This window comes from Hyperolius riggenbachi, chromosome 11 (genome assembly GCF_040937935.1).
Source record: "Hyperolius riggenbachi isolate aHypRig1 chromosome 11, aHypRig1.pri, whole genome shotgun sequence".
NCBI lineage: Eukaryota > Metazoa > Chordata > Amphibia > Anura > Hyperoliidae > Hyperolius > Hyperolius riggenbachi.
This window is the reverse complement of record NC_090656.1, coordinates 81,894,795-81,914,775: the sequence shown is the minus strand read 5'-3', so window position 1 is coordinate 81,914,775 and position 19,981 is coordinate 81,894,795. Positions and strand designations below refer to the sequence as shown.

Below are 19,981 nucleotides of genomic sequence, written 5' to 3'. Positions count from 1 at the left end.
CAAACTGTTGGCACCTTACCCAAATCATAAATATGATGGAGCAGAGTGGTCTGTACACCCAGATAGGCACCCAGTATAAAAAGTTGAACTCTTTACTTAAGAAAAACACAGAGCCCCCTAACAGTCCTGTTTTCTGTGGGACATTCCCGATATTGAAGCTCTATCCAGCTGACCCGGGGCACTAGATGAATGTGCCGGTGTAGGGATAACCCTACGCCACTGGGGCAGTTAGAGGCAGAGGACTTTTTTTTGTAATAAAATTTTAAAGGCATATTAAAATGTTGACTACTCTCCCTCTTCTCAACTAATTCCCCCACCCCTTTCTACATCTAAAGGCAGCAGGCGGTGTGGGGGCATTTGTCCACCCATCTGCTGCTGGCGCATGAATACCTTTCTGGCTGGCCCAACCATATACCCATATTTCCGGCGAGGGAGCAGTACCGCTTAAGCCCCCCCCCCCCCCAACTTGCAGGGCTCTGCCCATTTTCCCGTTCAGCCTTGCGCCACGTGTGCTAGGCTCCACCCTCTGTTTACGCACGGGGAGGAGAGAGCCATGCTGAAGTAGTGGATGGAAGACTTCTATCAGGTAAGTCATTTCTTTCCCTTCAGGCACACCAGTGACCCAGCCAGCATCCAGGCACCCCAACTAGCACCCAGACACCCCACCTGCACCCAGGCATCCTCGCTAGGACCCAGGCTCCCCCACCAGCACCCAACCATCCCCACCTGCACCTAAGCACCCCTGCCAGCATCCAACTACCCCTACTTGCACCCAGACACCCCAGCCAGCACCCAACCACCCTCACCAGCACCTAGGCACCACTGCCAGCACCCAGGCACCCCCTCCAGCACCCAGGCACCCCAGCCAGGTGGGGGGTGGCTTAAGGCTGCACAGGAGGCGTGGCTTAAGTGTCCCTCTTTCTCATCTTCAAAAGTTTGGAGAGATGAAAACATGCAGAGATATATCATACACCAGCATCAGGAAATGCAGCTTACTTAGAACAGAGAGGAACACAGAGAATGAACACAGGAAAACACAGCACCAACGAGATCATTACAGCACTTTACATTTTACAGTGACATCATGTGGTTGCTTTACTATACTGCAGTTTGGCTAATAATATTGTTACTACTAACACAATAAACCTGCCTTGCCCTATACCCTGGCCCTCCCTTATAAAGAGTATCAGCCTTAACTCACCTTCCACTAGAAATTGTAGAGGGATTTTACTCAAGGGGGTATACTCTGGTGGATAAAATGTTGGGTAGGGATCCCATTCAGTATATTCCGGCCATGACGTAGAAGAAAAAGTTGATGCATGCAGGGTTGTGTCATCATAGAGTGTGGTATCTATAGGATAGGTTGTGACAATAGCTGTAGTAGAATCGGTTGTAAAAATATCTACATGGGTATCTGTAGTGCTTGCTTCTCCAGGATAGTCTGTAATTACTTTCGTAGTATAAACATCTGTATATTCCGGCCATAACATAGAATCCAAAGTTGATGCATGCAGGGTTGTGTCATCATAGAGTGTGGTATCTATAGGATAGGTTGTAACAATAGCTGTAGTAGAATCGGTTGTAAAAATATCTACATGGGTATCTGTAGTGCTTGCTTCTCCAGCATAGTCTGTAATTGCTTCCGTAGTATAAACATCTGGAGCTGTGACCACTTCTCCATTCACAGCCTCAGAGCTTATCTCGTCATACCATGCTGTAGTATAGAGAAGACTGGTTGCCTCATCCCATTGAGTGACTGCAACGGTTTCCTCAGTTGTGCCTCCACTATTTCCTAGTGTTGTAAAAACAATAGATTCTGTACTGGCAGAGTTATCAGACACCCCGTCACTTGTTGCTGCTTCACTGTAAGATATGCCTGTGGCAGTCACAGCAGTAGACCAGTTATCCCACCAATACTTTTCAGACTTCTTTGGTGCCTCTCGAGTCTTGCGCAGAAAAGGTTTGCTTTTGTAGACAATTGTCCCATCATAATATTGGAGATAAATGTTGCTGTTTGGGAAGTCTTCCAAAACCAGTTCTTGTATAAAGGAGCCTGTGGCCCATCCTGATGAAACATATAGAATACAACGGTTCTAGAAAAAAAGGTGACATAAAAAAAGTATTACCTGGTGACTGCAGTCTTTTATGAAACTTTTCATTAATTTGACATGACAATCCTTAAACAAAGGCACTCAAATTCCCAACCCCCAACTTAAACTTCCAATCTCACCCAAATTGTAACCTCTTACACTAGCATTAAGTCATTTTAGAATCCCTAGTCTAACAACTCTCACAGAGCAAATCTTAACTTTTAATTCCAATCTCCCCCTACAATATCACATAACACAAATCCTCCTAAAAGTATGCCTAACTTTAACATTTAAACCTATATAATACACTAGGCTCCCCAGGGTCGTCCCACCCATGACGCCAGGTGACGCTGCTTCCTCAGGCTGCGTCAGGTGGCATCCCGCCCACCCCCTCACTCCCGGCTCCCTCCCTGGCTGCCGGTTACCTTCTTGAAGCAAGCTCCGGCTGCCTCCTGCAGCAGGACAGGCTCACAGGGTCCCCCTCTCTTGTCCTCCTTGTAGACTTCAGATAAGCGTGACCCGCACTTGCACTTTACTTGGCTTGAAGACGGGCTGGATGCCCGAAACAGCTCTTGGCCGGTGTCAGTCGCCGTGATGTTTGGACTTTCTATATGATGGTGACCTTTGTCTAACCAACTGCTACAAATACTCCGTCTGCTTGGGGACTAGGCTTTTGATGGACATTGACCATCTTTGGCGGTTATCATCTTGCTGGATTGTCCCTGTGATGGCTCATGTATTGTAAGGTTTATGATATTGAAGATTTTGTAATAAAGATTTCTATGAGTTTTGGAAGAAATCCCTGAGTGTGCTGGTCCTTGTGGACTTTATACAGGGTGTCCGACCTGGTGCTCTGGCAGACTGACCTTGCACCTCAGTTTATGCTGTGGGGGAGTGCGGCCTGGAGACCACACTTGGACACCTACTCATCTACTTAACATACATAGCAAATTTGGTGATGATAGCATGTACGGGGGCTTTACAATTAACTGCGGAAGTTGGTGCCATTTTATTCAATAGAAATGCACTCGGAACATGAAAATTCAGAACTCGAAATTCAGTTTTCGCCTGCGGTACACCGAATTTTGGCGAAATCGGAATTCAGCTGTTCCGATTAGCCCTACTTGGGATCCCTGTTATAGTGTTGAGGCATAGGAATCCGCAACATGAAAGCAGGCATATTTACCGGTGGAGGAGCAGCAGCAGGAACTGACACTTGAACGGGTTGCAGCAGATCCAAACGGACTGACAGTCTTTGCAAACATTGCATACCCAGGTCCTGCTGAGTCTGTTGTTGCTGCACTCGGAGAACCAAGTCTCCCAAAGAGTCCAGCAGTGGCACCTCAGCGGGATTCATGGCCTGAGGATACTGTCACATACCTGGGTAGCATGAATTCTCTGTGTGACCAGATGGGCACAACCCTGGAAACCAGGTGGGTGCGCCCGAAGGCGACTGCTGAGTGCAACTGGATAATCCGATGCAAGGTATAGGTACAACAGAGAGTAGACTTGCCTGATCCTGCACCGACTGGTATGATGTTTGGGGGTAGAGCGTTATGAATGTTCTCTGTTTACAACAGAGAGTAGATGAAGTCAGGGATAAGCCAGGAATTCGTTAAAAGGGAATCAGTCTGAGACAGGTGAGGTACAGGAACGTAGGACAAACAGGTAGTCAAGGTATAGCCAAGGATCAAAGCCAGGATATCAGTTCATAAAGGTATAAGTCTTTCAGGACACAAGAACACAGGAAACCTGGTACTCAGGCAACCAGTCTGAATCCAGGAAGTCTTTTTAAAACATAGTCCAGGAAGTGAGCTCACATGCCTGCAAACAGGGATGCATATCATATTCCATCCACTAGATGGCACAGGAACCTCTGAAGGTCCTAGAAGGGAAACCAGTTCTGTAGCCAGAATCATGAGCTGGTGGGTTGCCACGGGCAACCACTTGCTAAGACATGACACCGCCAGACTGTTCTGTCACTCAGTCCAGTCCACCAAACTGTCCTTTTACTCAGTCCAGCCTACCAGTCTGTCCTGTCAGTTTGGCCAGCCTGTCCTGTCAGTCCTACCTTTCAGTCCTTCCTATCAGTCCTACCTTGCAGTCCGACCTGCCATTCCTACCTTCCTGTCTGCCCTTTCAGTCCCAACCTTTCAGTCAGACTTACCAGCCCTTCCTGTCAATTATTCTTGCTAGTTTTACCTGCCCCTCCTTCACACATTTTGGGGTTTGTCTTTTTGTCACTAGTGGGGCAGTCCCAAGATTTGTGACCTGGTTGCCACTAGGCTGTAAAGTACTCCGTCACCCGCTGGGAGTGCCCATGCCAACCACCGATGCTAAGACAAACAGGGCTCCGACCCCCTATGTCTTTTTCTTCCCATCCTCTCTCACCTTCTGTCTCTCTCTGCCCACCCTCTGTCTTTCTCTGCCCACCCTTTGTCTTGCGCTCACCTTTCTCACTCACCCTCCCTCTCATTCCATCTCTATACTCACCCTCTGTCTCTCTCTGCCCACCCTTTCTCACCCTCTGTCGCTCTATGCCCACCCTATCTCTCTTCCACCTCTCTTCCCACCCTCTCTCTGTCTACCCTCTCTCAGTCTCTGTCTCTCTCTGCCATCCTCCTCTCACCCTCACCATCTGTCTCTCTGCCTACCATCTCTCTCACAATCTTTCTTTGCCCCTCTCTGACCAGCCTCACTTAATGGGATTAGACCTTAAACACTGACCAGCCAAGATCTTCAGTTTGAAAATTAAAACCTGCATTCCTGGCAGTGACTTGCTGCAATATTTTTCAACCAACATTGATATGGACTGCTGGTCAGTCACGGTGTTGGAAATATATTAATGTGCATTTTTTTGTCTTGGAGGCCCATGATTGCTTAATTTGTGTTTACGTAGAAGCCTTATGGTTGTTGTATTTGTCATTACTTGCAAGCTTTATGGTTGCTGCATTTTGTCATTATTTAGAGGTCTAATGATTGCTGCATTGCTGCATTTGTCATTACTTAAAGGCCTTGTGATTGCTGCACTTGCCTTTACATAGAGGCCTAATTAATGCTGTATTTGTCATTACTTTGAGGCCTTGTGTTTGCCTGCATTTTTTCATTGCTCTGAGGCCTCGTGTTTGCTGCATTTCTCATTACTTTGAGGCCTCACGATTGCTGCATTTCTCAGTACTTGTAATTAATAATCACAGTTAAATAATTCTTAACATCAATGTCTATGGTCCTAGCCCTGATGGTCATTGTGGCTGCAGTTGATACTTTGGGGTTATTGTTTCTGAATTTGGCATTTTGGGGGCTCATGATTACTAAATCGTATGCTAATACATGAACCCAAAGAAACATTATTACAGGAAAACTGATATATTTTATTGGACATTTTATTAGGTATGTCTTGATTGTACTGAGTTTTGATCCTTTTTTGCCTTTAAAACTTCCTTAACCCTCCTGGCGGTTAATTTTTTTTGACAAAATGGCAAAAATCCTTTTTTTTAAAAAAAATTTTTTGTGTTTCATGTAAAGCTACCAGAGTGGTAGCTACATGAAACACCACTAGAGGGCGCATGTGTCCCTCTAGTGCGATCGTCGCCGGCATCAATAGCAAACAGGGGAACGCGCTCCCCTGTTTGGCTTCTCCTGTCGCCATGGCGACGATCGGAATGACGTCATGGACGTCAGCCGACGTCCTGACGTCAGACACCTCCGATCCAGCCCATAGCGCTGCCCGGAACTCATTGGTCCGGGCAGCGCAGGGCTCTGGCGGGGGGGGGGCCCTCTTGCGCCGCTGCATACGGGCGATCGACGCAGAGCGGCGGCGATCAAGCTGTACGCGCGGCTAGCAAAGTGCTAGCTGCGCGTACAGCATTTTAAATGGAGCAAATCGCTCCACCAGGGGCTGAGATATCTTCCTGCGCGGCATAGCCCGAGCTCAGCTCGGGCTTACCGCCAGGAAGGTTAATTCTTCATGGCATTCCTCAGAGATTTTGGTCCATATTGGTAGGATAGCATCACGCAGTTTCTGCAGATTATTTATCTGCATATCAATGATGCAAATCTCTCACACCACCACATCATGGGGGGAAACCCTGCTTTCTAATGGGTTTGGTGAACATTGCCTAATTACTTTTATGGTTACTTTGCCTAACTGTGCTTTGGAAGGATACTCAGGCCCATTGTCTTTAAGTTACACTATTACATTACAGTTAGCTTCGCTCACATCCTGTCATGACTACACCCATTTTTGGATGTGGCATGCTTCAAAAAGCCGCACTCACTCCTTTTTTAAAAAAAATTGCCACAATGTACTTTGCAGGTCACCCCCTGCAACCACCCCATTCAAAAAATTGTTCCATTGGGGAAGGGGAGTGGGGATGTCTGTAAATAATCAGCACCCGGTGCCTAATACCATAGGTACACCAATGCAACACTGCAACATAGTCTACGGCCAATTTTGGGGGAGACCGGAGACAAATAACGTATCTGTATATTTTTGGCAAGAAAATCAGAATGCCCAGAGGAGGCCCACAGAAAAACAGGGAGAACATACAAACTGTGCACTGGCCCAGATATAAACCGGAGACCCAGTGCTGCAAGGCAAGAGTGCTATCTACTGGGAAATATAATTACCACAGCCCGCCATGTCACCAACTTATGTCCTGTGATGCTATTCATCATATGCTGGGCCACTGCATGTGTGCAGTCTCTAGTTACACTGTGGAGGGTCAGGTGTGGTGAAAGCAGGTCTTCGGTAGTAAAAAGTGCAAATCCGGCCCTGCTTTTCTTATCAAGCATCACAAAGTTCTGTCACATCAAAATGTGTGTCCTTTGTGCATGTACACAGCCTTCTGAAACAATACTCAGCTAAGATGTTTTGGTTGGGGAAAGGGAGCAATGTTCATTTTTATTACCTGCTTGCAGGGGTTTACATAGCTGACTTCCTGAGTGAATTTCCTATGCAATGTCATTTGAAGCAGTTAATTTAGTGACAGTGCACACGTGGTAGATTGGTTCCTGTCGTAAGCTCTAATAGAGTTAGGCCTTGTTTCCATCTATGTGCTTTTGTCCGTTTTTCAGCAACATGTATCAATCTGTAACATTGATGTGCTTATAAAAAGCGGACAGAAGCGCACTAAATGGAAACGAGGCCTTAGGGTCCTTTTCCACTAAGAAATGTGATCGCATGCAAAATCACGCTGCGATGCAATTGTGTTTCCTTCTGTTTCTACTACCACAGTTTGGCTGTGATTGTACCATGATCTGTCGGGTGTATGGTGCTATTTTAATTTTCAATGGGGTGGGAAATAAATCTCGGTGAGAAAACAAGGGCAATCTGCTTTTTAAGCAATTGCTCAAAGTTCACGATATGTGGGAGTTGTGATACTATTGGCCACAGCTATTAACCGGACTATTGGAGGAGGAATACATTTATTTGCCCTTATTTGCCCTTATGCACTCAAGCTGGGTTCTAGGCATCCAGTTGATATACAGATCCTTCTAAAAAAATTAGCATATTGTGATAAAGTTCATTAATTTCTGTAATGTACTGATAAACATTAGACTTTCATATATTTTAGATTCATCACACACAACTGTAGTAGTTCAAGCCTTTTATTGTTTTAATATTGATGATTTTAGCATACAGCTCATGAAAACCCAAAATTCCTATCTCAAAAAATTAGCATATTTCATCCGGCCAATAAAAGAAAAGTGTTTTTAAAACAAAAAAAGTCAACCTTCAAATAATTATGTTCAGTTATGCACTCAATACTTGGTCGGGAATCCTTTTGCAGAAATGACTGCTTCAATGCGGCGTGGCATGGAGGCAATCAGCCTGTGGCACTGCTCAGGTGTTATGGAGTCCCAGGATGCTTCAATAGCGGCCTTAAGCTCATCCAGAGTGTTGGGTCTTGTGTCTCTTAACTTTCTCTTCACAATATCCCACAGATTCTCTATGGGGTTCAGGTCAGGAGAGTTGGCAGGCCAATTGAGCACAGTAATACCATAGTCAGTAAACCATTTACCAGTGGTTTTGGCACTGTGAGCAGGTCGTGCTGAAAAATGAAATCTTCATCTCCATAAAGCTTTTCAGCAGATGAAAGCATGAAGTGCTCCAAAATCTCCTGACAGCTAGCTGCATTGACGCTGCCCTTGATAAAACACAGTGGACCAACACCAGTGTCAGGCATTTTGGCATTTCCCTCTCCCCAGTCTTCCTCCAGACTCTGGCACCTTGATTTCCGAATGACATGCAAAAGTTGCTTTCATCCGAAAAAAGTACTTTGGACCACTGAGCAACACTCCAGTGCTGCTTCTCTGTAGCCCAGGTCAGGCGCTTCTGCCACTGTTTCTGGTTCAAAAGTGGCTTGACCTGGGGAATGCGGCACCTGTAGCCCGTTTCCTGCACACGTCTGTACACGGTGGCTCTGGATGTTTCTACTCCAGACTCAGTCCACTGCTTCTGCAGGTCCCTCAAGGACTGGAATCGGTCCTTCTCCACAATCTTCCTCAGGGTGCGGTCACCTCTTCTCGTTGTGCAGCGTTTTCTGACACACTTTTTCCTTCCCACAGACTACCCACTGAGGTGCCTTGATACAGCACTCTAGGAACAGCCTATTCGTTCAGAAATTTCTTTCTGTGTCTTACCCTCTTGCTTGAGAGTGTCAATGATGGCCTTCTGGACAGCAGTCAGGTCGGCAGTCTTACCCATGATTGCGGTTTTGAGTAATGAACCAGGCTGGGAGTTTTTAAAAGCGTCAGGAATCTTTTTCAGGTGTTTCGAGTTAATTAGTTGATTCGGATGATTAGGTTAACCTCCCTGGCTATCTATTAGGATCGCCAGGGCGGCTGCGGGAGGTTTTTTTTTTAATTAAAAAAAAACTGTTTCATGCAGCCAACTGAAAGTTGGCTGCATGAAAGCCCACTAGAGGGCGCTCCGGAGGCGTTCTTCCGATTGCCTCCGGCGCCCAGAATAAACAAGGAAGGCCGCAATGAGCAGCCTTCCTTGTTTTGCTTACATTGTCGCCATAGCGACGAGCGGAGTGACGTCATGGACGTCAGCCGACGTCCTGACGTCAGCCGCCTCCGATCCAGCCCTTAGCGCTGGCCAGGACTTTTGTTCCGGCTGACAGGGCTCGGGCGGCTGGGGGGGCCCTCTTTCGCCGCTGCTCGCGGCGGATCGCCGCAGAGCGGCGGCGATCAGGCAGCGCACGCGGCTGGCAAAGTGCCGGCTGCGTGTGCTGCTTTTTATTTCGCTCAAATCGGCCCAGCAGGGCCTGAGCGGCGACCTCCGGCGGTGATGGACGTGTATAGTCGTCCATACCGCTGAGGAGGTTAATAGCTCATTTAAAGAAACTTTTCATGATATGCTAATTTTTTGAGATAGGAATTTTGGGTTTTCATGAGCTGGATGCCAAAATCATCAATATTAAAACAATAAAAGGCTTGAACTACTTCATTTGTATGTAATGAATCTAAAATATATGAAAGTCTTATCAGTGCATTACAAAAAATAATGAACTTTATCACAATATGCTAATTTTTTGAGAAGGACCTGTACAACTCTGCAGAGAATTGGATGTGATCAGTTTGCACTAGCCTTTTGAATCATTGCTTGAGACTTCTTGCTGTTTAGATAACCACTGCAGCAGTGTGCATTAAAATCAGTACATGGTCTGTGTGAATGGTGGGATGGATGTGAGGATGTCTGATGTGCTCCGGGGAAGTTTTAATTGATTTTAAAGATGTATTGGTTACTGTGAATTTTGTGTCCGAAATAAAGCTTTGTATTTTTTCATGGATCTCTGAGGCCCCTGTAAGCTTTTTTTCTTCTTTGGTGTTGTTGAGACTCTGAAGTCTCCTAAAAACGAGGTTTCTCACTTTAAAAACCTCTTTAACCTAATTGCCTCTACTAAAACGCCGCATCCCCACGGCTGACAATGCCATAAATCACCCCAATCTCCTTTCGCAAACAGGGCAGAGCTTTCAGCTGCAGCTCTGCCTCTACATGCGTCTATCAGCCCGGATCACCGCCTCTCCCCGCCCCTCTCAGTCTTCCTTCACTGAGAGGGGCGGGGAAAGGTGGAGATACGTGCTGATAGACTCGCATGAAGGCAGAGCTGCAGCTGAAAGCTCTGCCTCCTCCAGCAGCAAAATCCACAACCAAGAAAGTCGTGGATTGTGCGGGGGGGTAATTAGGGGTGATTTATGGTGTTGTCAGCGGCGGGGGTGTGGCTTTTTAGTAGGGGTAATTAGGTTAAAGAGGTTTTTAAAGTAAAAATCTTGTTCTTAGTAGACTTCAGAGTCTTTTTAAGTCCTGTGATTCAGAGAAAATCAAATTGAATAGTGGAAATACATCACCAGGATTTACAGGTTAATCGCGGTGCTGTAACGATTGTCACAATCGATTCGATTTTTGGAAGAAATCTCGCCTATATGAAAAGGACCCTAAGCGTGTTTGCAGCTATACACAACAGAAGCTATAGCAGCAGTACTATGGTGCAGGGCAAATTGCAGTGGGTGGCGACCGAATTGCGGTTATGGACAGTGGTGTTATGAGGCACCGGAAGCAGGGATTGCGGCTACAGTGGCAGCGCTTTGGTTCTAGTGTTAGGTGTAGGGGGGGAGGGTAGTGTTAAGGTGCCCATTTATGGTACAATTTTTCCTTTAGATTCGATCTTTTGATGCAGTTTTTATGGTCGAATTGTATAGAAAATTGTTGCGTGTGTGGTGCAAATCGATGGTAAACAATTCTTTGGTCGATTGGAAAAGGAGAAAAAAATGTATCCGAAAGTTGGATTTTAGGATTAAATCAGAATGTAAAACCTTCTCAAATTGTTCCATTAATGGGAACAATCGATAATTGCCTTTTGGTTACGATCGTTCAAATTGCTTAAAAAGCTCAAATCTGAAGGAAAAATTGTACCATGAATGGGCACCTTTAAATGTAGATGGGGGAGGGTAGTGTTAGGCATACATAGGGGGGAGGTTAGTGTGAGAATAAGAAAAAAAAGGTTATAACAGAACATTGGTAAATTTACCGATATTATTGGGTACACCTCGTGCCCATTTTAACATGTGGCACTTTTAAATGTACGCAATTAGGTTAGAATGAACAGCGGTGTATGAAATGTACACAACAATCCACCACTCCACAACTGTCTCCTTCAAACAGATTGCCAACTTTATTGTCTACATATCAAAAATACCCCTTTCCCCCCTCCAGGATTAGTGTTCTAGTTCACAGTCCATCCAGAGTCACCAATCTATTGCATTCACTTCACCTTCTCTGGGCATGTATACTGGGAGGTACTATCCATCATCTTTCAGTCTATATTTAGCCAACTCATCTCCTGTGCTTTTTGTGTGCATTTAGCGAGCGTGATGATGACTCCATAACCGCTACTGAGGCGGACGGACTATGATATAATCATCAAACTACAGGATGTCCATATGCATTGAAGGGAAGGAATTGACGGCGCAATCTGAGGCAGTCAATTTTGGATAAACTCCTGGGAGTATAATGCCCACTGGAGTAAATGATGTATATGTGAGTTGGTGGGTGGGTTTAAATCTTTATTGCACCCTAAGCAGAAAGGAACTGTAGTTGCAGAGCTGGCCACAAAGTGTGCAGCGGGAGGAGCTGAGTTGATCTGCTCTGTTTCGGGAAAGGAACTCCCGCACTTGTCAATAAAAAGCTACTGAGTTCTGCCTGACAGAAGAAAGAACAGACTTTCAATATACAGCATTGCACAAAAAAGTACAGATTTGCAGGTGCAATATACAGCACTTTGTGAATTGCTAATTAATGCAAATTTACTATCATATGCATGTAAAACGGTAGGTGGTCTAAGGGTCTAAGGGTTTAACTGTTAAGTATGAAAGTAGCAAATAAAACACTTCAAACAGACTAGATGCTTATGGATTAAAATCTTACCTGATCTAGAGAAAAGTACCGATTACATGATCCACATTCTCCATAGTATGCATACCGGCATATCACACTGTCTCCATCAGGGTCATGTGCCAGCAGATTAATAGATGCTGCACAGTTTTTTGGAATCCTTGTAATGAATAAAAGAAAAGTAAGTAATTTTATCTTAGTGTATGGTTACTGAAAGGCAAGGACAATATAATAATGGGAGCTGAGAGGACAGCAATGGCTGAATACCTATTCCCAAAAGTGGCTGCCTCTTGCATGAGGGTTCGTCTGTATATCTGTATTAGAGCACCATTGCACAGCCTATACCTTTTAGCTAAACCTGAGTTTAGATGGAAATGAGATGCAATTATTTCCAGCTTGCATGCAAATTTAATGCTGATTGTAACTGGGCCAATCAAATGCACATCCTGACGATTTTCATTGGCCTAGCTGAAAAGGGCAAATGGAAAAAAGGGTGCAGGGGATTGCCGATAGTAGAATATCCATACAAGCAGAATGCAAGAGGAAAGTCGGCACATGCAAATGCGTAGCAGTAAAAAAGCTTTATTCTTGCGGCTTCATGCGGTTAGCATAACGACACAAAGTTGATAAAAATTGTCCTACCCGTTACTCCATGTGGCTGTGGGGTGAGGTGGGAGCAGTGGGGGCCGCCTTACGACCGTTTCGCTCTCTTGAGCGTCTTCAGAGGCATTGCCTAACGGTCGTAAGGCGGCCCCCACTGCTCCCACCTAACCCCACAGCCACATGGAGTAACGGGTAGGACAATTTTTATCAACTTTGTGTCGTTATGCTAACCGCATGAAGCCGCAAGAATAAAGCTTTTTTACTGCTACGCATTTGCATGTGCCGACTTTCCTCTTGCATTCTGCTTACCATGACCTGCTGTTTTCAAGCCTGAGCACGCTATTTGTAGCATGACCCGTTACTAATCCTCTAAGAGGCAACCTACTTTAGTCTCTGTGCATGTTGATTGACAGTTGCAGTGCCGGTTCTGTGTATCTACTTAAGTGAGAATATCCATACAATTAGCAATATTCTGCTGCAGGATTCTGATAGTAAAATATCGGTAATGTTTACTGATACTTTACTATAGGTAAACCTAATCCTATTCTCATACAGAACCCTCCCTCTTCCGATGGCTAACTCTAGGTCACCCCCCTGGTGATGCCTAACCCTAAGACCCTGCTGGTAGTGCCTAACCCATGGACCCCTCTGGTCATGCCTAACCCTAGGACTCCCCCCCCCCCCGGTGGTGCCTAACCCTAGGTCTCTCCCTGGCTGTGCCTAACCCTAGGACTCCCCTGGTGGTGCTTAACCCTAGGACCGCCCCCCCCCCAGTGGTGCCTTACCCTAAGACCCTGCTGGTGGTGCCTAACCTTCGGACCCCCCTGGTGGTGCCTAACCCTAGGACCCCCCCTGAGGGTACCTAACCCTAAGAACTCCCTGAGGACCTCCTGGTGGTATCAAACCCTAAGAACCCCCTGGTGGTGCCTAACCCTAGGACCCCCCATTGTGGTGCCTATGTCATTCTACTATATGTCATTACAGTGCTTCTTTAACCACTTCACCACTGAGGGGTTTTACCCCTTGAACACCAGAGCAATTTTCACCTTTCAGCGCTCCTTCCATTCATTCGTCTATAACTTTATTATTACTTATCGCAATGAAATGAACTATATCTTGTTTTTTTTGCCACCAATTAGGCTTTCTTTAGGTGGGACATTATGCCAAGAATTATTTTATTCTAAATGTGTTTTAATGGGAAAATAGGAAAAAATGTGGGAAAAAAATTATTATTTTTCAGTTTTCGGCCATTATAGTTTTTAAATAATGCATGCTACTGTAATTAAAACCCATGAAATGTATTTGCCCATTTTTCCCGGTTATAAAACCATTTAAATTATGTCCCTATCACAATGTTTGGCGCCAATATTTTATTTGGAAATAAAGGTGCATTTGTTTTCAGTTTTGCATCCATCCCTAATTACAAGCCCGTAGTTTATAAAGTAACAGTGTTATACCCTCTTGACATAAATATTTAAAGTTCAGTCCCTAAGGTAACTATTTATGTTTTGTTTTTTTATTGTATTTTTTTTTTTTTTAATTACAAAAAAAAATTGGGGGAGTGTGGGAGGTAATGAATAATTTATTGTGTAAAACTAATGTATTTGTATATGTAAAATGCTTTAGGGTGTAGTTTTACTATTTGGCCACAAGATGGCCACAGTGAGTTTGTGTTCATGCGACCTGTAAGCGTCCGGAAGGACGCATACAGGAAGCAGTATGAGGCTGGGAAAATCACAATGATCGCGCTGTTTCTCATAGAAGCAGCAGATCATTGTGGGGGCTTAGATCAACGAACAGGAATGTATTTTCCCGTTCATTGATCTCCGGGCGAGCAGGCGGCGGCATGCACGAGCGGCGGGAGCACGCACACAAGGGTCGGGAGCGCGGACAGCGTCGGTAGCGCGGGAAGTAGGGATTTCTCCGTCCCTTGGTTTTATAAGGGTGGAAAAAGGGACGGAGAAATCCGTACCGCGGGGGGTAAAGTGGTTAATTATGTCTATTTTGTTGTAATCTCTTCTAAGGGTGCCCCTTCCAATCTATTGTGTGTCTCTTCATCCTCTGCAATGTATTCCATGCGGACATTTTAATTTGTCCGCCTCCGTGTCCCTTTCAGTTCAGGTGTCCTTTAAGCCACAGGAGTACTTACAAGCCTGCTATGTATTACCCATGATCCTACTATTAGCGCCTGTAATATCAGGATATGCATTGCAGATAAGCATGCAAGAAAGAAAGGGGCTGCCAGATCACACATAGGGCTCGATTCACAAAAGCGTGATAACTGCCGTGATAGCAGTTATCACGCTTTAGTGAATCGAGCCCCTAGTGTGGAAGTTTAAAAAAAAATGGAGTATTAGCTGACATTTCACTGTAGGACATTTTTCATGTATTGCTGAACAATTTTAGCAGACACTGACACACTGACACGCATATTCATACTCCAAATGCTGTGTTTTTTATGTACCCTAGTTTTCTACTCACTGTTTGCATTCCAGTACTGTAACTGTACCTGATGATTGGAATGATGGTAGTCACAGGAGAGGTGTTGGGTTTATGAGTATCAGATCTGACTCCTAAATCCACTGTAGTTAAAAGTAGCCATCCTGGATCTAAATTGTAGGTATATACCCAGCAGCAACCACTTTCCCTGTTTATGAAACATAGAGAAGCATCAGCGTAATTAATTGCTAATATATTTTGTTCATCAACAAAACCTTTACCTCAGGCCCCTTTCACACTGCCATTTTTTCATTGCGTTGTGTTATCCATATTTAACGCAGGGTGACACTAAAGCAATGAAAGTCTATGGGACACTTCATACTGAATACAATGCGCCAGAAGCATCCGATTTAACGTTAGGGCAACAATGTGTTATGGGACAGTATGTGAGGTGACAAACGTTGACCAGAAGTCATGTAAGTCAATGGTAACGCAAATATTTTCACTGTTTGGTGTTAGCGTTGCGGTGCGCATGTGCGAACGCATATTTTATCAGAATGCTTGCTTGCAATACGTATTACCGCTACAGGAGGTGGGTGGTAGAGAGCCTCATTTATGGTGTGCTTTTTACGACATGAATTACATTAATGCTCATTAATGCAGGCATCTATGAAGCTTATTTTTAGCGGTACTATGTGATGCGATCATCTTTATCGCACCGCAGTGAAAACGCTGGTTGCCGATGTGAAACTGGCCTCAACGTTGCGTTATTTCTTATTATAGATGAAAACTGAAACTTACGCTATGGGCCATTAACAGATGGGCAAAGTCTAAAGAGACTCAAGGCAGTGATAAAGTTTTGCAATAATTAAGTTATTAAATACACTTTTGCATGTACTTCTCTACCTTTGGCATCTAGCAGTAATCTATCATAACAAGGTATACGTACACAAAATCATCAAGGAAAATAGCCCATCTTAATAGAGCATGACACTGAACATCTTTCCAGTAAGGATGGTCAATCAGATGATAATAATTCAGTGTTCATTCAAATGACATACAGTACTAACTATATGCAAACTGTGATGATTTGCTCAGCTGCCTGTGCAGGAAGGCAGCCTTTTGACCATTGTGTAGGTTTGCATGCTGCAGGACTCTGGAAAGAAGAGCTTCTGTCAGTTTTGCAGCTTGTGCTTGCAGAGGAATTTGCATACGTTGTCATGCAAATTGCCTGGCCACATTCATTGGAGGCGTGTACTATAAGTACTATGTCTTTCCCACAATGCTTCGCTGGTCATAAGGATTCCGTCCTATGTAACACTCCTGGTGGGGTGTCAGCCTTACTCTCTGTTTGAAGATCAGCTTAGAGTAATTCCTGGAAACTGTGCTAGGCAGATTTCCCTAGTGCAGTTAGGATTGTTTATCTGTTTTGTTTGTCTGTTGCGATTGTCCTGTCCCAGCGGTGGTCGATAGGAAGTCGTTCTGATCTCTGTTCTTGGAGCATAGCTGGTGCAGCGGTTGCTACCAGCTATCTCTTCTGTTCTGCCTCTCTGGATCACGCTAGCCACTTTTCGCTAGCGCTGTGGATCCTTCTGTTCTGTCTCCTGGGATCGCGCTAGCCACTTTTCGCTAGCGCTGTGGATCCTTCTGTTCTGTCTCCTGGGATCGTGCTAGCCACTTTTCGCTAGTGCTGTGGATCCTTCTGTTCTGCTACTCTGTACCTGGATCACGCTAGCCACTTTTCGCTAGTGCTGTGGATCCTATCTCTCGCTTGTCCCTGTTTTCGTGTGTCTGTCTTGTCTGCTACGACCACTTGCTGGAGGCTCGGTGAGGTAACCGTTAAGCAAGCGTTCGCGTCCTCTGTTTCATGTTTGTCTGTCGATGGTTAGTTAGGCGTGCTTGTCTCTATTGTGCTTATCACGTGGAGACCGTGCATAACCGCGTGCACTGTTGCGAATGATTGCGGTGTTCGCGGTTAGCTAGCGTTTGTTATTTTCCACATCTTCTCATTGTATTATTTGCTGTGCCTTTGCTACCCTCGTATTCTATTCTGATCTGCCTTGTGTCACGTCTGGCGATCGCACCTCTGGCGATCGCGTTCCTATTTCATATCTGCTGTTGTGTGTGCGCGGTCGCGGGGTGGCAACTGGATTGGCGCACACACATACAACCTGTTCCTTTGCTCGTTCTCATTCGCAATCGACTCTCTTGCGATTGCGTTCTGCGCTTCGTACAATTCCTGTCTGGCGTGTGTGGTAGAGCAGAGGAGCTGTTCCTCTGCACTCCACAGCTCCACCTGCCGTCAGGAATTTCCCTCTGCAGGTGCATTGCACCTACTGCTGGGTTCCTGCAAATTTATACGCTTGTGGAGGAAATCCGCCGTGTCAGCGCACGTCTGGTGCGCTGACCACGGAGACGATTCCACATTCGTTAGACAAACCCATGCCATTGGAAAGGACGGTCTGCTTAATTTGATCCATATCCAATCAGCATACATTGGCATGGAATTAGCATAATATTTGCAACAACTCTGAATCACGTTGACCATCTCTACTTTCCAGGGTTCCTAATTCTGGCCTTGCCCACATAACTCTGGACACAAACTGGTTAGGAGAAAGTTTTAGCCTGAATGAGTAGATAAGCAGAGCGTGAAGCATTGCATGTACAGTAATGTATTGCATTACGCTTTACCCATATTGTTCTGCTTAGTGAATATACCCGGAGCAGGATCATCCACCAGGCAACTTAGGCAGGTGCCTGTGGCCTAGTGAGTGTCAGGTGACCCACCTGCCACTTTCTCTGACCTCTCTCTCCACTTCAGTTTACCAAAAGGGCCACAAGGGTTTGTCAACTCTACCACCTTGCGTAGGGCCTCATTACAGTTTAATCTATCTCTGTATATCTCTGAATATACCCCAGTGGCTCTAATATCTGGCAAGGAAGTCAGGCTTGGCCAGTGGGATTCAGTCTCCCATTGCCATACCAAAGATTACTGACAAGGGCTTGGCGGTAATCTGATGCCAGAAAAGGAAACATGGCACTAATCAGCTGGAGGGTCCCGGCGAGTGGCGGGGGACCGGAGGACAACATAGGAAGTCTTATTTGGATCCAGAGGCTTCCCTTTTCTTAGGTAAGTAAAGTCACGATAACATGATTGCACAGCATTCTAAGTTCACATGAGTATATTCGTCGGCAAACTAAACTTTGTTATATCCTACAAGATAACTTGTGTGAGACACCTTAAAGGTTAATAGTTAAACAGGTATGGTGTCTGGAAAAAAACAGAAAGCTGTAAGTTTCCTTTTCTTCTTTTTTTCTGCATGCGAGAAATCTTATTAGATGTTACCAGTCTATTGAATAATATGGGCAAATGGATCCAATTTGTCTGTAAAACACTGCATTTTTAGTTGAAAAGAGGCCTAACAATGGGACTAAACTATAAAAAAGTAAGGCCTTGTTTACAAAGATGGTATACAATGATGGATTCACTGTCTGTCATCCACTCCAATGGAAATAGTAGCTGTTTGGGGCCAGCTGTGTGTTATGGCTCCCTATATGTCCCCCAAATGTTACACGCAGTATCCAAAAGCAGTTCAGCATCCTCAAGACATGTCAACCACTGGTACCCGAGGTATTTAGAAACACCATTATTAATTTGCATTATACAACAGCTAAATGGAAGTGAACAGGGTCTGCTCCAGACTTTTTGTCGCCTGAAACAATAAGTTGTGCCGCCTGAAGCAATAAATTGTGAGAACAACCCCCTCTCCTCTGGACCAGAGAGGAGAGACACATCAGGCTATGCATTGCAGGCACTGATAATATGCTTACCGGTACCCTCCTCTGCTTCCTCCAAGAGAATACTGCACGTCAATACTGTTCACAGCATGTTTTGTATTGACGTGTATAACCATCAATACCGCTAGGGAGGTTAAACTCCTTAGCGGTAATCACAAGTTCAGCTCGGGGTGGAAAAAACAAGCCAGCCCAGGAGCGGTATCCCCAAGCTGAACTCATGGTAGCCGCCGGGAGGTTACAGCAGAGCAATGTGTGCAGCGGGCGTTTTAACACACCTCCCGGGGGGATCCCGACGTCAGCCGCCATTCTTCTTCTTCTCCTCCGAGTCTCTGCTTCCCTCTCGTTAGATCCTCGTCTGTCATCATGACAACAGCCAGCAATCTCACTATAGGGTTACAGCACCACTCGGAGGACGAAGGGAAAACTAAAGGGCTGGATCCCAGGTAGGTGAGTGAGTTCTGGGCTGCTGTAGAACTCCCTAGCAGCATGATTTTTTTTCCAGGTTTTAGGATCTAAAAACATGCAAAAAAAATTACACTGCTTTTAGACCCAAAAATCCAGAAAGAATCAGAACGCCAAGGGAAGAAGAGAACACCAAGAGCCCAATATAGTGTACAGGATCTTCTCAAAAATTAGCATATTGTGATAAAGTTCATTATTTTTTGTAATGTACTGATAAACATTAGACTTTCATATATTTTAGATTCAAATACACACAACTGAAGTAGTTCAAGCCTTTTATTGTTTTAATATTGATGATTTTGGCATACAGCTCATGAAAACCCAAATTTCCTATCTCAAAAAATTAGCATACTTCATCCGACCAATAAAAGAAAAGTGTTTTTAAAGAAAAAAAAGTCAACCTTCAAATAATTATATTCAGTTATGCACTCAATACTTGGTCGGGAATCCTTTTGCAGAACTTACTGCTTCAATGCGGCGTGGCATGGAGGCAATCAGCCTGTGGCACTGCTCAGGTGTTATGGAGGCCCAGGATGCTTCGATAGCGGCCTTAAGCTCATCCAGAGTGTTGGGTCTTGTGTCTCTCAACTTTCTCTTCACAATATCCCACAGATTCTCTATGGGGTTCAGGTCAGGCGAGTTGGCAGGCCAATTGAGCACAGTAATACCATGGTCAGTAAACCATTTA

The 19,981-nt window shown here is 45.0% G+C and overlaps 1 protein-coding gene across 1 annotated transcript in view; it reads right to left on the bottom strand.

Annotated features, from left to right (window-relative positions):
• Positions 1-19,981, bottom strand: part of LOC137538772 (uncharacterized) — a 64,370-nt gene that overhangs the window by 43,006 nt on the left and 1,383 nt on the right. Inside the window, exons 2-4 of the mRNA XM_068261085.1 lie at positions 15,104-15,241; positions 12,025-12,151; positions 1,202-2,093 (exon numbers count right to left, since the gene is read on the bottom strand). Coding sequence (XP_068117186.1) covers positions 1,202-2,093; positions 12,025-12,151; positions 15,104-15,241 — 1,157 coding nt within the window. The remainder of the gene's footprint in view (positions 1-1,201; positions 2,094-12,024; positions 12,152-15,103; positions 15,242-19,981) is intronic.